Source organism: Xyrauchen texanus, chromosome 41 (genome assembly GCF_025860055.1).
Source record: "Xyrauchen texanus isolate HMW12.3.18 chromosome 41, RBS_HiC_50CHRs, whole genome shotgun sequence".
NCBI lineage: Eukaryota > Metazoa > Chordata > Actinopteri > Cypriniformes > Catostomidae > Xyrauchen > Xyrauchen texanus.
In genome coordinates, this window is record NC_068316.1 from 34,397,068 (window position 1) to 34,419,291 (window position 22,224).

Sequence of the window (22,224 nt, forward strand, 5' to 3'; positions counted from 1 at the left end):
ATATAAAGTGAAAAGAGAAGAGGGCCCAAAATGGACCCTTGGGGCACACCGCATAATAGGAGTGCATAACTTCCCAGTGCTCACTCAAAAGGCCAACCACTGCAGGGCAACACCCTGAATACCCACAACCTTTGCTGACCTTTGGTCTTCTTCTCTTGGCTCTCAACGAAGGCGGTCGCATTTTCTCACCCTCTCCCTACCCTTATCTTCCCTGCTTTGCTCCTCTCGTCATATCTAGTCTACTGTCTTGTACTTGAGAGACTCTCTCAGCACTGCTCTTCGAACTAAGACATCATGGATTTGATCAACTGGTCTCTCAACGCAATTGACACCATCTTCTCGACGAGAAGCTTGGGTTCAGGGGAACCTGTCTGCCCTGACGGAACGTTCGCAGCTGGCTACACGATGGACGCGTGGGAGAGGTGGCGGGTCGTGTGTCTGGCGGCTCTTTCCGTGGAGGACGTTGAAGATATCTACCTATTCGGTACCATGATAACAGGTCTTCTGCTGATTGGATTAGGCATTTCCCTGGTTTATCGAGGAGTTAAGAAGACGGTGACAGCTTTCCAAAGCCCCACAAGGCTGCCCGTCATGATTGAACAGTGGGCAGAGCTGTCTGCACTCAGACTGGGTCTATGAACCAAAATACGGATAACATCATGGAGAAGCTCACAGCTTTGCAAAGGCAAATGGATCGTTTCAGAGACCAAAATGGACCAGGAGAATAGCCGTGTAAATTAGAATGCGGCTACTCTCCTTAAGACCAAACAATCCCAATCTTATCTGTTCCGGCCGCCCTCAACCAGCACTGGCCTTGGCCAAGGCCGCTGTTGGAACAACAACTCCCCCGGAAGAGCACTGCAGTGAGCCACTCTCGCGTTCCTTCCCCGACTCCCCAGACACCTGGTGATTGTTGACTATGTCTGGGACCTGATCAAGGTTGTCTCCATGGCAACTTGCTGTGTATCGCTATGACAACCCTGCAGACTGAGGCACCTAGATTAGATGCTGGCATAGCGACTCTCCAGGCCTACACACACATGAACTCTTACACATATATACAGATATGCAATCATCTGCCCGATACCCTATCCCTCGCCAGCGCTTTGTACCCCCAGTCTGACAGGCGGGTCTGTGACCAGCGCCGAACATGGCTGCAGGTCCGGATGGCTGCTTGCCTGTGCTGGGCCACCTCCACCCCCAATCCCTCCCCTGTTGCAAGTCTTGTTTATGTTGTAGAGTGTACTGATTATGTGCTAATGTTGCTGAGGTGTTTTTTTCCTGTTCCCACACTGTACTTCTTAAGGAGCATAGTCTGGGGGCTGCCTTTTTTCTCCTCTCCTCTCCTCATGTCATGCTGTATTTCTTTCTAAATTCCCTGTCTTCCTGTCCTGTATACCCCCTTGTCATATGTATGTTTGTATGGACAGGTCGATGGCCAATTTCACTGGTTTACTATGTGACAATAAAGGACTACTACTACTACTACCTTCAACAGTGCAGTTTTGTACTGTGCATTGATCTAAAACCCGACTGAAAAGTATCTAAAAGTTTGGACGTACTGATATAGGAATTCAACTGAGGATACACAACTCTAAGAGCTTTGAAATGAAAGGTCATTTGGAGATAGGTCTGAAATTGCTAAGAATAGATGGGTCAAGATGTGGTTTCTTAAGCAGAGAGTGAACCACAGCATGTTTAAAACTAGCAGATACAACTCCATTTGCTAGAGAACTGTTAATAATGGCTGTTACAGCCAGGCTCAAGGTTACAAACCCTTCCTTGGAAAGACAAGTTGAGATGATTTCACAGCTGGAGCATTTAGCCTTGGAAACAATATCTGCTAGCTGTGCAGAGGTAACTGGATGAAAACAAGTTAGCAAATCTGTTGGTTAAAAATGTAAAAGTTCTCACAGGTTTCCCGAGATGGAATAAGAGAAGGAGCTGGGGTAAGGGATTTAGCACTGAGTCTTAAACAACATTTTCAGCCGGTTTCGAAAGATTTCTTATATTTTGAACGGTGTCACCATGGCAAAGCAATACATTTATGATGAAAAATGACAAACAGGAAGTTCCTTATATCTTCTGCGTGTATTGTGTGATTTAGATAAAAATTGAGCTGTATGTTTAGTAATGGAGGCTGATAACATGGATATGGCTACTGTGAGTATTATTTCATTATTATTCTGTGTAGGATATTTGGTAAGGGACATTAAGAAGGTAACTTTAAAGTGCCCTCATTCTCACACCATTATATGTAAGGATATACATAATTTAAGAATTTAGGGTCTCGAAATATGTGAGCTATGAGCTAAATTAAACTGTCCTGTTTCTACATTACTAGGTAATGAAATGTATAATGGAATTAGTCGCGTTCGACAACCATTATAAATTAGATAAATTACAAATAACTAGATTATTTGTCTGAATAAATTCTCCACCATTAAATCGTAATGCAATGTCAAGTTGTATCCACTCACAATTTCTCCTGTAAGGAATTAGCTTTAATAAGTTCATTATGTTTAATTCGCAAAAAGGGAAGAGATTATTTTATCAAAATATACCACAGCTATTCATCTTTGAATACAGACAAACTTTATTGCTATTCTAAACATAAATCTAATCTAACACATTTGACAAGTTGGTGAGAAGAGTCACAGAATATGAAATAAATGATCAATACAGTGAAAACGAACTTTATGGAGTCTGTTGACAATACCTGAATAACCATTTACCCTTCTTTGAGTCTACATCGATTTGCTATCAGATTACCCAACGTATCTAATAAATACAGCAGCGCTTTGAGCACAATATTGGAGATGTACATGCGTGTAGTGGTGTTTCCATAAGTTTTTTGTGTTGCTTGGTTCTTGGTCGAAAGTTCGTTCCGTCAATGTTTTGGACTGCTGTAAGATCAGAGTTATTGTCTGTATGAATGATGAGGTTGTCTATGAAGCGAGGCCTTCTCATGGGTGTGTGAGCCGTAGAGAGTGACGAGCTTCCTTGGATCTCACATGACATGGATCGGTTTCCGACAAGATCCAGAGATGACCACAAGGGAAGAGTCAGAGCGAAGTCTGAGCAGTCAGACGAGTAGAAGATGAACCGTGTGAAGACGGCAAGAGAAGAGACTGAAGAGAAGAGAGGAAGAGAGGAAGAGCGTGTTCTTCTTGTTTGGAAAAATTTGAAGTGAAATTAGCTGCATCCCCAAAGGTGTCCTGCACCAATCAGAAGTGACTTTTCAGAGTCAGATGGTCAACTGGGCTGTCTTTTCCGACAGTTGATTTATGGTCCTTTGTTTCAGATTCGTACAAATCTCCCACTCAAAAATAGTGCATATTTAATCATGAACTATTATATCTTGAGAATGGTGCAAGAGACATGATATTCATTGTCATCAGCTTTCTCTGCATATGCTAGCGAACGCTTACATACTAAACATGACATGTTTTCCATGGATAAAGAATGGTAACAAAACATGAAAGTCCCTGGTTACAAATCATACTGGTTAATTCCTTAGTTTTACCACATGGATAAAACATTACACACATTTTAAAGAGGAATGTCAGGCTATAATCATTAATTTGTCAGTTACACCACAGTTCAAAGAAATTTTCAGAATTACATAGCAAGACTAGGCATTGTGTGTGGGGTCCATGCGGTCTTGTATATTTTATAGGATTGATTCAGCAAAGTACTGTGACTTTGTGAGATGGTTCTGGATTAAGGAATGTCCCTTTAAGATGCTGTTTGCTGAACAATGATCACGATATCATGCGATCTGATGAGCCTAAGTGTAGCAAACTGTCTTTTATTGCTTTGACCTTTGAACTTAGGGCCTCTTTGCAGAGAAGTTTTCAAGTCATCTGGGATCTAGACAATTCTCTTTGTTAGTTTTATTGGCCAGATGTGAGATTTATTGGCACCTGAAGTTTTTCATTTATGGCGTTGTGGAATTCCAGGATTAAGATTGTGTAATTCCTAGATTCCAATCATGTCATAATGTATAATACTACATATTCTGTATAGTTCTATTTCACAGACTTTGAAATAGTCCTCTTATGTTTACCCAAATAGCAATAATGTCCGGACATCGCTGATGTAAAATTGTGAATGTATTCTTGATATATTGAAGTGTTGTCATGGCAACAGACCAAATTGCATGATGTTGACAAACTCAGCCATATGTTTAATAACTCTGATGACATGGGCAATGCTGACGGCATGCTGCACGAGACTGTGTTCATAGTGTGCTAGCTTGCTTTGTATTGTTTATTCCTCTTATAATTTAATTTTATCCTTTATTATTTTACCACGTGCTTCAGTTTTTTCCCTTTTTATAATTTTTTTTCCCACTTGTCTACACCTCGCATCTCAACTACATGAATTCATTTTATCCTCCTCAGTTTTACACTGATTATTTCATCAATCTTAAACCTCTGCTGATCATTAACAACATAGAACCACATAGATCCCAAACCTTCGCCGCTCAAGAACAACCATAACAACAAACAATTGCGTGAAGTCATGGCATCCGCTGATGTTATTTCTTCCTGCATTGCATGCCACGTGTTTACTATAGCTTCTTCCATCAGCAGTGAGGCATTTACATGTGATAAATTTAAAGAATTAGTCAGGCTGATGGAGGTTAATGAGTTAGAGACACGCATTCGAATGCTAGTGGAGGTCAGTGAGAAAGAGAAGCCTGTAGATACTATTTTGGATGCGGGCAGAACAGTGAGCAGCATTCACACTTTGTTCCGGCTGTGAAGCCCCCGCAGCAGGGTATTTGGGTGACATTTCAGCAGCATACTCAATCAGCAAAGCAACACAACTCTCCTGTCCCTGTTAAAAGTTTCTAATCCGATTCTACACACTCTACTTATTCTCCGAATAATTTTGAATGAGCTTTGGTCATAGGTGATTCTATTATAAGGAATGTGGAAATAGAGACTTTAGTCACCATTGTAAAATGCATTTCCGAGGCTTGACATCAGATCAAATTTACAAATGCTGTCTAATGCTTGACTTTCTAAAATTGATATTCATATTGGCAACGGTGTGCAGCTTCACCAGTCAGAGATCACTAGAGATAATGTTAAATAGGTGTGTGATCTTGCAAAAACTATGTCAGACACTGTAATATGCTCTGACCCCCTACCTGCTCATCGTGGTGATGAGGTTTTTAGTAGATTAGTGTCACTGAATGGCTGGATGTCTGAGTGGTGTCCGGAGAATAGCATAGGATTTACAGACAATTGGAAGAGTTTTAGGGGTAGATCTTACATCTGTTAAAGAGAGACAGACTCCATCCCTCCAGGGAAGGTGCCACTCTCCTCTCTAGTAATTTGGCTCATAGTCTTAATAATGATAGTATTTGACTAAGTGAGGTCCAGGTCATGAAGCAGACAAACTGGTTATTCAGAATGTCTGCTAGCTGCCTTGAGATGTCACACAAGTCACATAAACTACAACACATAGAGACTGAATCACCTAGATATCTCATAGAGTCTGTGTCTGTTCCCCAAACTACCAAACATAAAACCCTCACAAAATCATTTATAAAAAAAATTCTTAGATTTCTTTCAACCAAAGCACTAATTGTAAATCACATTAATACAGATCATAATCTGGATGTGCTCTGCTTGACTGTAACCTAGCTTAAACTGGATGAATATATTAGTTTAAATGAATCAACTCCTCCAGGTTATTGTTATAAACATGAGCCTCATCTGAAGGGTCGAGGAGAAGTTGCTACAATTTACAGTGAAGTTTTTGGTGTTACTCAGAGGACAGGATATATGTTTGAGTCTTTTGAACTAATAATGCTTAATGTGACACCATCAGATACAAATAAAAAATCTCTGTAGTCTTTTGCCCTTGCTACATATAAAGATCAACTGGGCCGTATTCTATAATTCTGAATCAGATCTAATAGATACTGTAGATATAGCTTTAATTGTTGGTGACTTCAACATTCACATAGATAATGAAAATGACACATTGGGATTGGCATTTATCGTTATTCTCAACTCTCTTTGAGTCAGACAAAATGTGACAGGACTCATCACCATAGATTTAATTCTGTTATATGTAGATGATGTTGATACTATAGAAATTCTACCGCAGAGCGATGACTTCTCAGATTATTACCTCGTCTCTTGTTTGCTGTGATCTGCTAATGTCACTCAATCTACAGCGGGCGGCAGGGAGGGCTGTGGCTCAGGTGGTAGAGCAGGTCGGCCACTAATCGCAGGGTTGGTGGTTTGATTCCTGGCTCACACGACTCCACATGCTGAAGTGTCCTTGGGCAAGACACAGAACCCCAAGTTGCTCCCAATGTCCTCCCAATGGCCTTGCATGGCAGCTCTGCCGCCATTGGTGTATGAATGTGTGTGTGAATGGGTGAATGAGTCACAGTGTAAAGCGCTTTGAATACCGTGCTATACAAGTGCAGACCTATTTACCTTACCATTTACACCATGCATTGCTCAGGTAGAACTATTCTTTTGACCACTAAAGACAGCTTCAGAAATATCTCACATACTCAGGAAGTCAAAATGTCTAGAAGAACTTGATGTAATATCAGAAAATATAAATACAGTCTTCTCTAGCACTCTTGATAGTGTCGCCCCCATAGATGAAAGAAAATGTGTGCAATAGTGCAATGTTACACTCACACTCTCAAGAGAGCAGCTCGGAAAATGAAGCGCAAGTGGAAGAATAAAAAATGTGAGGCATTTCAAGGTGCATGGAAGGATAGTGTAGGGTGCACTGGTTGTTTAGATCAGTTTTATTATCAGATATAATGTTTATTAATTCATTAAATTCTATCCTCGGGGCACCACTCTTTGACAATGAAAAATTATAGTAAGTGACTGATCAATTCTCATAAAATTCTACCCTGAAGATTGAGTATTTTGATTGATAATCAAAATAATCAAAAAGGGAAGATGCTAGTCGACACATATCACTGAGAGTTGTTATCAGAAGGACAATGCGTGCCCTAGCATTGTGTCAATGGCCGTAGAGCTCTCTCAGTGGGAGGGGAAAGGCAAGCTGTGCCCACAGGCTTTGGTGGTAGAGGGGCCAGACATTTTTTGGTTGGTATCTGGTGGCTTGCAGAAAAAGAGTGGGAGAGCTTTGTTCCAGCATACACTAGTTCCTACATTTTCTCAGAGAAGCTCAGAGGTGGGGATGTTGGTGAGAGGGAGAAAGTGTGAGATGAGAGGGGCTGAAGCTCTGGTGTTCCTGGAGGCCGAAGTATGTTATATTGGCTTCCTTGGCTTTTTTACAACAAGTAATCATTGGGTGCTGAATCGTGAAGCAGTACTAAGTTGTTACAGTCCAACTGTAGTATGCTCTGTGAGTGGGGCTAAGCCTGTATTGTTTCCATTCCAGCAGTGGATGTCGTGGCTGTACTGTGGTATCATTTTTCTTGTGGGATGAGTGAACCAAATGTCCATCCAGGTGCTGAAGTGTGATAATATGGTCATCCTGACACTGCGGAGTTGTTTGTGTGCCATCCAGGTTGAGTGGATTTGTGCATGTTAGAGATGGATGAAGGAGGGAGAAGTAAATATTGTCCTTTAGCTCTCTTGCACCAAGTTTGTTTGGGTTGAGACCATCTGATTTAAACAATTCTGTCTGACTCCATAAAAGATTAAAGTTGTCAGTGTAATTCAGTCCTTTCATGTTGCAGATTTTGTGCAGCTAAGGGTTTAGACTGAGCAACCAAACAATATTTGTTCCTTGGGCTGGGAGTGGTCCAAAGATGAATGACTGACTGTACAATGTTCTGAGTGTTTCAGAGAGTTCATTGAAATCCCTCTTTGGGAGTTTGACTGTTCTTTCAGAATATAATTTTTCCCAGCATTTATAATATCCCAATTATACATTATTGTTCCAAAGTTCCTTGTTTACATCACAAACCGTTGTTTGAGGAAGGCAGCAAGTAGTGGTGGCCCTGCTATCAATGTTTCTGATAATGGAGTCACCCGCTATCAGAGCTCTGGGCTCGGCTGTGATCTCAGCAGAAAGCCGTGTCTGCTCAATGTTGAGCGCCTGCCAGCTGCAGTGTTAGCTGCTGACTGATGTGATCAATGTACGGTCCAGGACGCCTTCAAAACAGCGCAGCTGAATGAAACACAATGGGGGGTCTCCATTTTAGGGTTATAACCTAACATTGGGTCTTTTAAAAGCGGGTACAATGATAGAAAAATAGGTGTTGCATGTGCAGATGTATTTGGTCCTTGTGACGTCACAAGTTCCAGGAATTCCAAACGAGCCATTTTTGCAGCTTGGTTTAAATAAATAATCCGTTTTAATTTCTGAAACTTACAGTATGTTTTTAGAATACAATGACCTCTTATATGTCAAAATATCAAGGAAAATGTTATTCCTCATGTCACGACCCCTTTAATGTTTCAAATCTAGTATATCAAGATGTATGAGGGGTGAAAGAATGCCAGTATTGGCAGCATTTGTCCAGCAAGTTTAATGTGAACCCAAAGGAAGAATTTTCTTTCTTTTCTTCTGTTTAAAGGCAGATGGAAAATTTTAATTTCCAGCAGTAGGAGGCTGATACACTGCTTTGACAGAAAATTCCCTTTTTGAAGTAATATTTCAGTCCCAACAGTCGCTAGATTTTCTAAGCAAGGGACCATAGCACGGAGCCGTAACCTGAAGCATCCAAACAGTAGCGAAGCATCAATTGAATTCAAGCATTTTAATTCAGTGGCTGCACCACGTGGATCTCGCCTTTAGACACACATTAAATGGAACGAGTCAAACGAAACTTTTACCCTCAACACGCAGTGAAAAGATCTCGTGGCTGAACTTCACCACTATACAGACAAAAACACTGGTGAGTTACCAGCCAAAGGCTATTTTTAGTTGCATAGCGCAAACTTTGATAACACATTACTAATACTCACTTTGAGTGAAAGATCAGCCTTGGGATTTAAGAACTGATATTGAGATTGTTAAGAAAAAAAAACAAAAAACATAATGCATGGGAAAATCAATATTTTTACCAGTCTATTTTTTCCTAAATGGTCAGTGTTAGCCATTTAGCCTCTGCTAATGGGGGGTTCATCTATCTCCATTGACTGCTATTCAATAGTACTTGTGTATACTGGGGTAATCAATGTTTTATGAGCAACACAAAGTATATTGCAAATATTTCATTATATTGTAATAGTTCAGTAGCCTGTGAGCAACTTTTTTAGAAAGCTCTTAAAAGCGTGAAATGGACATACAGTATAATTCCCTGTCAGCTGCTTTTGACGTCACTGCTCAGCAAAGTCACTAGTGAAATGTTACGGATTGTGCATGTTCTTGTGATGCCATCAGCCAATCAGTAGCAGTGTTTTCTGGACAAAGAAAACGATTCCAGCAAAACAAATCACAAATCCTTTATTAGTTTAAGTTTAATCTGTGCCTGTATTTAAATTTTATTATTATTATTATTAAGGCTCATAAAAGTGTGAAATAGACTTGATCTGACCACTGAATATAGAGTAGAGTGATCACTACATAGCACTCGCGGCTCAGGTAAATGGTCAGAAGTGAGAGTGCTTTTGAAGCAAATATGGTAGCAATGCATGTTGTGTGCTTTCAGAGCTGCATGCGCAAGCCAAGCATCTGCCATTGATATGAATGGGAATGCTAATGGTTAGAGGATTCCAGGTACCTATATTAGAACTCATCAGTGGCTTGTAGGGCATAAACCCCTTACCCCTTCAACTAATTTACATTCATGCGCAAGCATGAGCTGTGAAAGTGTAGACTGCTGACGGCCAACTCCTAAGGTGAAAATAACACATTTGATTGGCCAGATTTTCTGTCACTCTGCTTATACAATGAATACAGAACTACAAAATCTCCTGTGAAAGGAGACGCAGTAACGTAGAGCTACAGTGCGATAAGTCGTTTTGATTGGCTGTCACCCACTGCTTACTCCGTCAAACAGGAGAAACAATGTGAAGATTTTTGAGGTAGTCTACAGTTATTTTAAGTTGTTTTTAAAGTTGTATATTATTGTATTTTACTGCATTTATTTCTTAAGTGCATATACATTTTTCTTTTTAATGGGGGAAATAATTTTATGCCACCCCTTCTCTGTAGGATTTGAAGTGGCTGACTGCATGCCACTGGAACTCTTTGGTTAATTTTAAGTAAATTTAGCACTGTTTGAATGTGGATTGTTTGTTATAGGCTAGCTGCTTAACTGCAGAAAATAAAGAGGAAAATAAACTTTTTAAACTTCAATGTTTTTGGAATTTAATGCCACTCTCAAATACAAAAAAGGGGTTAAGGGGTTAATGCTCTGTACTGGATGAAAGGACATTTGTATTCCTGAAGCTCTGCTATCTGCCAGTGCTGGCATGCCAACGGCAACCAGGCTAGGAGTGTGAGATGATTGTGGGTAGGAATTCCAATGTGTTCATCACAAAAGAGAAGTCTAAACTGCCATGGGACAAGCACTGGCAGAGTACATGTAATTCTCAGCTAAATTGACCGCTCATGAGACTGAATGGCATTTTGTAATTGCATAAACAACAGCAGAAGTGTGATTTATCTGTCAACCCATTCTTATTGTAATCTAGGTCATATTGGGGTTTTTTCTTTGCATGGTTTTGTTCAGGCTTTTTGAGGACGGGGCATTTAATTTAGTGACAGATAAATTTGTGCTCAAAACATTGTTGATTTTGATGTGATGCACAGACTTTGACATCAACATCATTTATATTACATTTACATTTATTAATTTAGCAATGTTTTTATACAAAGTGACTTACAAAACTATGGAGACAACATAAGTGATTCTTCTTAAGGAGACAGAAACATGAAAAGGGCTGCATTTCAAAGTATCATTTACATCAGAAAAGTACTAGCCAAGACAGAGATTAGAGTGCAGCAATCATTTATTATGTATTTTATGTGTGTATGGTCAAGTGCTCACAATAATATATGGGAAGCATTTTCACCTCTCTTTTTAAAGTAGATTAGCTTGTTTATTTTTCTATCCCATCGCTGCATGAACAGTGGCTTAAACTTTACAATAGCTTACAGTCTTCTCAAGTCTTGAGATGTGTTAAGGAACACAACAGAAACAAGCTATTTTCAGGTTCTTCACAGAAGAGTTGATGGGCCTCTGAGAGGATTTATATTACTTGTATGGCTAAAGGAGATTAGATACTCTGTCCTGGTTCAGATTGACTTTGAGCCCCAACAAATCTGAAAGATAAATTCTCTCAGCATAGCCCAGTGTCACATACATGGTGACGTTCTAGTTGCACATGGGTATTTGATGCACAATATATCAATGGAATTTTAATACATTTTTTAGGTTAATTGATATGAATGCATAAGAGAATATGTATATCTTAGGTCTTGTAACTTTGTCACAGTTTACTATCACTTTTAATCAACTTTTTGTCTTCGCTTGCCAAATGAATTTTTAAAAAGGTACAAATATTCAAAGTACAGTAGGATGAAGACCCCTTGAAATCGCTTCCCAAGGAGTTTTTTTATTTTGACATATTTCCTATTTAGTTAGGGCATATCAGTCCTTTTTTCTTTAATTAAAAAAAAGTCATGATGATGAGTCAATAATATTTTGGTCCATTTTCCTAGTAGAACAATACTGTACATTTTAAATGCTTATATTTAATAAAAGTTATTTTATCATGAGAACAACTGGAGAACAATCGTATATATCTGCCTCAACGCAAACCGTCATGTTCTAAAACAACTGGATCGCACAGGAAGTTGGCATGTTGCTACCGAATGTTACAGTACCCTGACATCAGCCCCATTATGCAGTTAGTGACAAGCATCGTCTCACATCAGACACCTTTGCATCAGGTTCAAGCATGTTCATTTTCATCTGTAATGCAAATGATACTGCATTGAGTCAGTATGGTTGGAGACCTGGGTTCTCGTCCAGTGTTGAACGCAGGAAATAATCATGTTCACAGAATCAGTAATGATCACGATTCTAAGGTTCCATTTTCCCTCTAAAGCCAGCAGCACACTAGCCAATTTTTTGAGTGATTTTCAGGTGAGTTTCATTGAAATTATCGTCAACCAGATCGAGGAAGACAAAGCGTGCATCTGCCAGCGGGACCTCCTTAATCACTTGACCCTGCTGAGTTAAAAGTGCAGTATGTAACAATTTTTATTTTCTTTTTTTGCCAATGTGTGACCGGCTTGTAACACAATTTAAGAAATTAGTCCTTCCCGGACTTACTAGGTTGCCTATTAAAGCCTGTATACTGATTTTCATGCGAAGGGAGAGGGTTGGCTTTGCCGGGAAAATCCAAAGTATGTGATGTTTATGCGCACTCCCTTGCCTCAGTGCTTCTCTTTCTCTATTCAACACCGACAACAAACTGCAACACTAGGTAACGTTAACTTAAGAGATGGAATCCAGCACAACACCGACTCCTACACAAACTCAGAGTAAGCCAAAAAAAAAAATCATCTACTGAATCCTGTGTGGCTAAGCGGGAACGTGATCGTGGTTGAGCGAAAACTAGAGTGAACATCGGCAGGGCATTTGATTCCTGGAGGGAATCCTGGGTTTTGGGGGATCAAAACAGACCCTGAATTTGCATTCTTCTTATTGGACAGGTAAGCTTAAATAACTGCAAAGCATGTGAAATATAGTGCCATAAGGATTGATCGGTGTAATTTTAGCTAACTTGATCTTGCCTTCTAAAGATGACAAAGTGCAAGCTACCTTGCTTCATAACTTTCAAATAAATGCAACAGTCTCCTCTTTATACTAAATGTCAGGTATGCTGATTCACAGTAACTGACAATGTTAATCTGTAATTTGTCAACAAGGTAAACTATAATAACACATGAAATGAATGCTAGACAATGTTCAAAATAATGCAAAAATCTCCATTCATTAGTGTAACATAACTTGGTTATACAGAAAATATATACATTCTATTGTTATAAAACAATAGTGCATCAATATATCAAAATGACAGTTGTGATGGAATCACATCAATACTGAATTGTCAACATATTTATAATGTACAGTCTATTTTATAAACAGTATAAAACAGTATAACTAGCTAACGCTGACATAGGCTATCATATAAATGAACTCAATGTATCATGCAATGAAAAGTGATTACCGTATATACCCGAATATAAGACAAGGTTTTTGTCCTAAAAATAGGCTGAAAAATGGGTGGTCGTCTTATATTCGCGATATAGACAAAATCATGGGGGGAAAGGGAGAAAGCAGGGGGAAACAGTAGAGGGCGCCAATACTACCCCACAAGGTAGTGTGGGGCAGGCGCCACGGTGCGCTTCATAAGAAGAGAAATATGCTCGTTTTGGATGCATTCCGCGGACACTTGACGGAGCCCGTCAAAACTCAGTTGCGGAAAATTAACGGCGATCTAGTGATCATACCGGGAGGGATGACAAGCCAGCTACAGGTATTGGATATAGTCGTCGACAAGCCATTCAAGGATAATCTGCGCAAGAGGTACACTGAGTGGCTCCTGTCAGGCGATCACTCACTGACGCCTACTGGAATACTTAAGAAGCCAGCAGTGCATCTGCTCTGTACTTGGATCCTCCAAGCATGGGATGCCATAAGCCAGGAGAGCATCATTCATGGATTTAAGAAATGCTGCATATCAAATGCCCTTGATGGGAGCGAGGATGACATTCTGTGGGAGGGGCTCGTGGAGCATCATGATCGTGATGACAGCGAGAGTGAGCATAGCGAGGCAGGGGATCTCTGTGAGGAATAGGCCTAGTTTAATGTGCAGCATAAAGGCCCATTTGCACTGCTGTTCTTATTGCAACCCCACAGTTTGGTTTGTTTCAAGACTTTAATGTCAGATGTGTTTGATTAAAAGCAGATGGTTATTTTCTATTTATCTTCACAGTACGACAATTACATACATACATAGGCCTACATAATTATTGCATTTTTGTGAAACGGTTATTTATTTTTGTCGCTCATTCATTAATTTCTGAACTCATTGACAGAGTGCACTTTATTTTGTGACAAATTAATCCAAATATTTAATGAATGGTGTTAAAATGTTTTTTCCAATGAATTATCACTACAATTTTCAAATAAAATTATTTTCTGTTGAAAACCAGATTTTTTCCACAAAAATCTATTTTTTTCCCCAAAATAAGTCTGGAAAATGGGGGGGTCGTCTTATATTCAGTGTCGTCTTATATTCGGGTATATACGGTACTCACATAGCCAGACCTATATCCACACTTTGTTTTAGCCCTGTTCCAGCACTGGAGAGTAAAATATAAAATACAGTCTCAAAGTTTGTAGTAAAACAATCATAACTGTGTAATTTTAATTATGCTACCTCATCTGTCAGAATGATGCTGGTAAATCACGCTCGGTCTCTTTGTACGTTACGTCATTGTTTTGGATGTTCGCTCGCATCCCTATGGAGTGTGTGCACGAGCAACAGGTATCTGGCTGCAGTTCACTTAATGGCCACAGGTGTCATTAATAACAAGGCTTTCTGAATCTTACATACTGCAACTTTAATGGTTCCAGCTATGGAAAAGAGGATTGCTCTGTCGCCAAGGTGTCTTGTTGTTCTATCAGTGTCTTTTAGATTAGATTATATTCCTTTACTGTGATTGTAGCATGTACAACAAAACTTTGTGTGGCTCAGTCCAACCAGTAAGTTTAAGAACAAGATTCTAAATACATTGATATGTAAATTCAATAATCATACAATCCAATACCAATATAAATACGCATGCACATACTCATAAAACACACACACACACACACACACACACACACACACACACACACACACACACACACACACACACACACACACACACAGGTGGCCAAAAGTTTGGAATAATGTACAGATTTCATCACGCTGTCTCCGTGTTTATATCCGCATCTCTCCAGGGCTTGACATTTACTTTTTGGCTCACCGGCCACTGTGGCTAGTTATATTCTGAAGTCACTAGCCACTCAGCATTTTCACAAGTGAAAATCCCCCGTCCCACAAAAAGTGATAAAAACAACTGGAGACTGTAACTGCATGAATTTGTTTGGACATTTTATTTGAAAAATAATAATAAAAAGTTCAGCAGGACAGACCTAATGATTTAAGTCTCCTTCTAGACAGGAGGCGAATCATGCTCCCCCTCGGAAAGACTGGGGGCCGGTTCGTCGCCCTCAGCAGCCACCAAAGCAAGACCCCAGGGCAGTTATTTAAAAAAGAAAAAAAAAAACCCTGACGGTTTTGCACCCAGCTTTGTGGGGGTAGCCCCCCCCCCTTGGGACGGGTCACGTGAAACATCCACCTGTACCCTCCCGATACCCCCACTACCGTGAAACCGGAGCAAGCATGTTTACTGTGGAAAGAACTGCAAAATCTCTTGGTTAAATGGGCCATAGAACATGTTCCCCTTCCAGAGAGAGAGTCAGGTTACTACAGCAGATACTTCCTGGTTCCCAAGAAGGATGGGGGGTTGCGTCCGATTTTTGACCTTCAAGGCTTGAATCGCTCCGAGGGCGTTCAAGTTCAAGATGCTAACCGTCAAGACGCTCGTGTCTCAAATCTAACATCGCAATTGGTTGGTCACGATCGATCTCATGGACGCGTACTTTCATATAGAAAGTCTGCCACAACACAGGAAGTTCCGGTGGTTCACTTTCGGCGGCGAAGCTTTCCAATATCGGGTTCTTCCATTCAGTCTTGCCTTATCACCCTGCACATTAACGGAATGCATGGATGCAACACTGGCTCCTTTGCGACTCCGGAGCATCCGCATTATGAATTACGTAGACGACTGGCTGATACTGGCACAGTCAGAAGAACTGGCATTACAGCACAGGGATATCGTCTTAGCTCATCTGGTTTCTTTGGGGTTGAGGCTTAACACCAAGAAAAGCATCCTCTCTCCAACTCAGAAAACTACCTATATGGGGATTGTATGGAATTCGATCACAATGCGGGCACAATTGTCTCCCTCTCTAATAGAGTTCATTCAGAACACCCTGAGCAAAGTCAGGCTAGGCCAAGTTTGCACTGTTCGTCAGTATCAACGACTACTAGGTCTCATGGCAACTGCATCCTCAGTGATCCCTTTGGGCCTTTTTGCACATAAGACCATTTCAGTCTTATGCTTGCTCACTTCATTCGTGGAGCTATGCAGCTGAGGTCTCCTGCTAGGACCAGGACCCCTTCATGGGACTTAGCAATTGTCCTTGAGGGTCTGGTCCCCCTTCAAACCTCTACAGTCAGCGTCTGATAAACTTCTGACTAAAGATGGTTTTTCTTATGGCGATTACCTCTCCAGAGAGAATTGGGGATCTACAGGCTCTGTCAGTCTTGCCAGTCTGCTTAGATTTTGCCCCAGGAATGGCTAAAGCAATTTTGCATCCTCATCCTGACTACCTGCCTAAGGTGCCTTTCTCGACCTTACATCCTCGAAGCCTTCTGCAATGCTTACAATGCCGGAGCAGGAAAGACTTCACAGACGTTGTCCAGTCTGTGCCCTTCAGACTTATGTCCACCTCACTAGCCAGTGGCGTAAGTCAGGGCAACTATTCGTTTGCCATGGGGGCCGCAACAGGGGGGGGCGGCCGCCACCAAGCAGACTATGCCGCATTGGGTGAGGGACGCTATTGCCCTGGCCTACGAGGTGCACGGTCAAGCTTCGCCAGTAGGTATCTGGGCTCACTCTACCAGAAAGGTTTCGCCTCCTCTAAAGCCTTGGCTGCAGCATGTTTGTGATGGGGCAGGCTGGTCCACTCCGCACACATTCATTAGATTTTATAGTTTGGATGTTCATGCCACTCCTGGCTCTTACGTCCTTGAGTCGACATCACAAGCTCATGTCTAAGACCTCTCGCGCTCTTGTGAGCACACTACACAACCGTAAGGGGAACGCGGCATGGGTATTCTCGTTCCCAAAGTGCTAATTCAGCGCAGCATCATAAGTGTAGCTTTTTGAAAAAGAACGTCTCGGGTTACTTGACTGTAACCCTTGTTCCCTGATTAAAGCGTAACGAGATGCTGCGCTTCATTGATGCACTGGGATGCCCCAGGAAGCTCTTCAGACAAAATACCTGACGATGCACCTGTGACGCATCTATTTATAGCCCTGCTACAGGTGCATCCAATGATGTCACTGTCAGAGGCTTTAAATTCCGTTAAATTTTAATTTACGTGTTGCACACATATTCACAGCTGGGCATACCTAAAGTTGTTCCCAAAGCGCCAATTCAGCGCAGCATCTGGTTCCGCTTTTATCAGGGAACAAGGGTTACAGTCAAGTAACCCGAGACATTATCAGTATCGGAAAAACCCACTAATGGTCGACCTCTAATTCACTGTAAGATGTTGATAGCAGATTGTGGTTTTATTTCACTACATTAAAACACAAATATTATTATGACAAACAAAGGCTATAAAACTATGTGTAATGGAGCAATTGACAATATAAACAGAAAAAGTCCAAACCTCTTTCTCCAAACAGACTATCCACTATAGAGTTCAACAGCCTGTCGATGGTTTTAAAGTGGTCCTGAAACACAAGAAAAGAAAAGCAGAAATACAAAATGAGTTTTTTTTTTCATTAGAGAGAATGCAGGCTTTGTGTCTGCTCTGGGTCTAAATGACCTTCCATTCCCCGCTGATCTATTTGCCCCAAGTCCCAACATAGCAACACACTCAATCAGATTACAAAGTATGCTTGCTTCAAGAAAAATGATCTGCCATCCATACAGACAGATCAATTAACATTTTTGAAGCGACTCACCCATTCAGAGAATAGTATGATGCATCACAGCACTAGATTTTCAACACTTACATAAATAATGCATGTAGTTTACAGATATCAAATGGGATGTGAACCAATCAAACATTGTTCATTTGGAGAGCTTGTTTTGTTTTTCACCGCCATTATTCAACCCAAAAACAAACAGCAAAACAAACCAATGCATTAGAACGAATCCTCTGAAATAGTTCAAATTTCTCCATGATCAGCAGAAACGGCTGAAAATGAAATGCTGTGCTAAAAAGACAAAAGTGTCCTCTCTCGTTTTGCAGGTCATCGCTCCCTCCCTCTCTTTTGTATCAGTCTAAGAGATAATTTGTATAGTAGGTCAAATTTTAGCAACTAACTCAAAACACCTTGATGCTTTGCCCTCACATTTCCAAAACCTTTCATGTTCATTGACTGAACGTAACAAGAGAGAAACAAACAAGTCAGAACGCGAATAAGCATTCTGAAATTCCACTATTTCCGGAAGATGCATCAGAAGTTATTACCTTAAAAGCCTTTTTGAATCTCACAAAACCTCCAGCTTAGATTACATTAAAAAAGCACAAATTTGAACATACAGTAGAAAAAACATGTTTACATGACTTGAATTTACAAAAAATTACTTGTCATATACTAAACACTAGGCTTAAAGAGAATACAATATTTCCCCAAACTGAAAATATATATATTTTTTAATTTTTAACAAATATGTACAAATATGGGTACAAATATGTAGCCAAAACAAGGGTGCCTTACCCAGTGATGGCCATTGAACCTTAAACAGTACAATTTGTTCTTAGAGTGAACCATTCCTAGTGATCACTCTCAAAGGACTAAATAAAATAAAATAAATAAAAATAACACCATTAAAAAAAAAAAAAAAAGAGTATTTTTAATGCATTATATTCCAAGTCTACTGAAGACAGATGATAGCTTTTTGTGACGACAAGTTGTTGAAAATCGTCCCTTATTATCCAAAAATAATGACTTAAATTTTGGTCTGTTCATCACAAATTTGTATTCTTATAGTTCTTTTCATTAATCAAATAGTTTCAATAAAGCTTTACAGAAAATTATGCTGTAACAGAAAAAGATGCTTGACAAGCAGCATGAAGATTATTTTTTCTCCCCAATTCAAATGCCCAATTCCCAAGTTCCCGTGGTGGTGTAGTGACTCGCCTCAATCCGGGTGACAGAGGACGACTCTACCCTCTCTAGCAACCGGGCCAATTTGGTTGTTTAGGAGACCTGGCTGGAGTCACTAAGCACGCCTTGGATTCAAAATCACGACTACAGGTGTGATAGTCAGCGTCAATACTTGCTGAGTTACCAAGGCCCCCCCGCATGAAGATTCTTTAAAAAATAAATCCTTTTTCTTCCAAAGAAAAAAGAACATTATACAGGTTTAAAACAACATAAGGGTGTTTAAAAAATGTATATTTCTCTTCATTTAAACAGATAATGTTAAGTGTCTAAAAAGATCAATAATCTCCTCTTAATTTCCAACAATGTAAAAAAAAAGGTGTGCAGACAACCTAAAAAAACTAAATATTATTCAAGTAAATTGTTAATAGTCTGACTCAGGTGCAGGTCAGCCAGAAAAACAAAAATAAGTTTATTAAGGAAAGATTTACAACAAAAAAAATCCCCGGCAAAACAGACACTGCAACAGGAATCTAACAAGACCATAATAAAAGCAGTGAACAAGTCAACAAACCGACTGGGAACAAGATTTCATATAAAGAAGAAAAAAAAAATCAGGGAGCTAACGAGAAGGGCAGGTGACAGGAATAACCAGGAGAAGACAGAGCAAATTAATGAAGCACATGGTGACGAGAAACAGAAATCAGAAGCCAAGTTCTCAAACAAAAACATATAAAAGACATAAGCAAGACATATCCAAATTGCAAACTGAGATTACAGAATTCTGCCACTAAAATGTACTGTAAAACAAACAGAGTTGGCAGGATCCTAACATTATCACATGGTGTCCCAACCTGATCAAAATAAAATGAAGCAGAACAGAACCAACAAAAGAAAAAGTCTATCATCCGTCAGAAACCAACAAAAGAGTCCAGTAGGGCTCTGGTGAGGCAGGACATCATAAGGGTGCTGCCGGAACAGAGCATTGGGGTGTCTCAGGGCCCCATGCTCTGGTGCATAACTGGAGTCTGGCATTTCTGGAACAGGGGAGGACTAGGGTACTCCAGAGCAGGAATGGGGTTAGGGGCATAACTGGAGTTTGGTTGTCTGTGGGGCCTATGACATATTTTGCAGAGTGCCCTGTTTTATATTCCATTCTATTCTATTTGCAAAAGAAATGTTTGGGAGTGTAAAATGTATTTTTTCTATTCGCACTCTAAAGCTGAAGATATAAATAACTTGTATTTTTTTGTCTTAATCTTAAAACAAATGCAAATGGTGAAACATCTTAAGTGCCTAATACTTTTGCATAGTACTGTATATTTATATGTTAGGGCTGTGTTCAAATGATCAACGATATACTGTCATGGTCGGCTTGCTGATGCGCATATCGATGTAGCTGTGTCTCTTCCGATTCTTTTCTGATATTCAAGCATTTTTCCTTAATCCAATATAGTTTTTGTAATAACGAATCACTGATAAATGGCAGCATCTGATGGGTTTTGTTCAGAAATTGTATGCAAGACCACCGTTACAGCAGTGTGTGTGTGAGAGGAAACAATACTGTAGCACAGGTAAAGTAATTTGCTTTTGCAATGTGTTGCATGAATTAATAAACTTTATTCAACGTAACAGGCTTTCATGCTCAAGTGAGATATGAGATAAAAAAATTAATTACTAAACTGGACGCCTAAGTCATCAAATCACAGAATTGCGTGATTTAGGTTGCTGTTTAGAAACAAGATAGAAAGTCTTAGAAAAGGAAAACTGCTGATAATAACCCATTAATCTGAGGTTTTTGTCTCAAATGCTCACACCCTTTCTTATTTTATACAAATTCAAGGGATAAAATATTTTTTTATTTAGTACTGCCCTTCAGAATCTACATACAGACATAAAGTATAGTATGCATACAGTAGTGTGTTGCTTTCTTGAGCATCAAAAAATGTTTGCATCTTGTGTAATAGTTATGTACAAGTCCCGGATCTCATATATATATATATATATATATATATATATATATATATATATATATATATATATATATATATATATATATACACACACAGTGCATCCGGAAAGTATTCACAGCACTTAACTTTTTCAACATTTTGTTATGTTACAACCTTATTCCAAAATTTATTAAATTAATTATTTCCTCAAAAATCTACAAACAATACTCCATAATGACACCGTGAAAGAAGTTTATTTGAAATCTTTGCAAATTTACTAAAAATACTAAATGAAAAAAAAAAAAAAAAAAAAAATCACATGTACATAAGTATTCACAGCCTTTGCTCAATACTTTGTTGAAGCAACTTTGGCACCAATTACAGCCTCAAGTCTTTGAGTTTTGATGCTTCAAGCTTGGCACACCTATTTTTGGGCAGTTTCTCCCATTCTACTTTTTCAGCACCCCTCAAGCTCCATCAGGTTGGATGGGGAGCATCGGTGCACAGCCATTTTCAGATATCTCGAGAGATGTTCAATCGGGTTCAAGTCTGGGCTTGCCATTCAGGCCAAAGAGTTCAATCTTTGTTTCTCATGGTCTGAGAGTTCTTCAGGTGCCTTTTGGCAAACTCCAGGCAGGCTGTCATGTGCCTTTTACTGAGGAGTGGCTTTCGTCTGGCCATTATACCATACAGGCCTGATTGGTGGAGTGCTGCAGAGATGGTTGTTCTTCTGGAAGCTTCTCCTCTCTCCACAGAGAAATGCTGGAGCTCTGTCAGAATGACCATCGGTTTCTTGGTCACCTCCCTGACTAAGGCCTTTCTCCCCCGATCGCTGAGTTTGGCTGGGCGGCCAGCTCAAGGAAGAGTCCTAGTGGTTCCAAACTTCTTCCATTTAAGGATGATGGAGCCCACTGTGCTCATTGGGACCTTCAATGCTGCAGAAATGTTTCTGTACCCCAGATCTGTGCCTCGATACAATCCTGTCTCAGAGGTCTACAGACAATTCCTTGGCTTGGTTTGTGCTCTGACATGCACTGTTAACTGTGGGACCTTATATAGACATCATCCAAATCATGTAAAATCAACTGACTCCAATCAAGTTGTAGAAACATCTCAAGGATGATCAGTGGAAACAGGATGCACCTGAGCTCAATTTTGAGTGTCATGGCAAAGGCTGTGAATACTTATGTACATGTGATTTTTTTATTTTTAGTACATTTCCAAAGATTTCAAACAAACTTCTTTCACGTTGTCATTATGGGGTATTATTTGTAGTTATACTACATATATATATACACTGTATATATATATATATATA

General features: G+C 39.9%; 1 protein-coding gene across 1 annotated transcript in view; it reads right to left on the minus strand.

Annotated features, from left to right (window-relative positions):
• The window catches only part of LOC127634679 (elongation of very long chain fatty acids protein 2-like), a 50,832-nt gene that overhangs the window by 22,900 nt on the left and 5,708 nt on the right, over nt 1-22,224 (minus strand). The window contains exon 2 of the mRNA XM_052114323.1: nt 17,508-17,571. Within this exon, the coding sequence (XP_051970283.1) occupies nt 17,508-17,571 (64 nt within the window). The remainder of the gene's footprint in view (nt 1-17,507; nt 17,572-22,224) is intronic.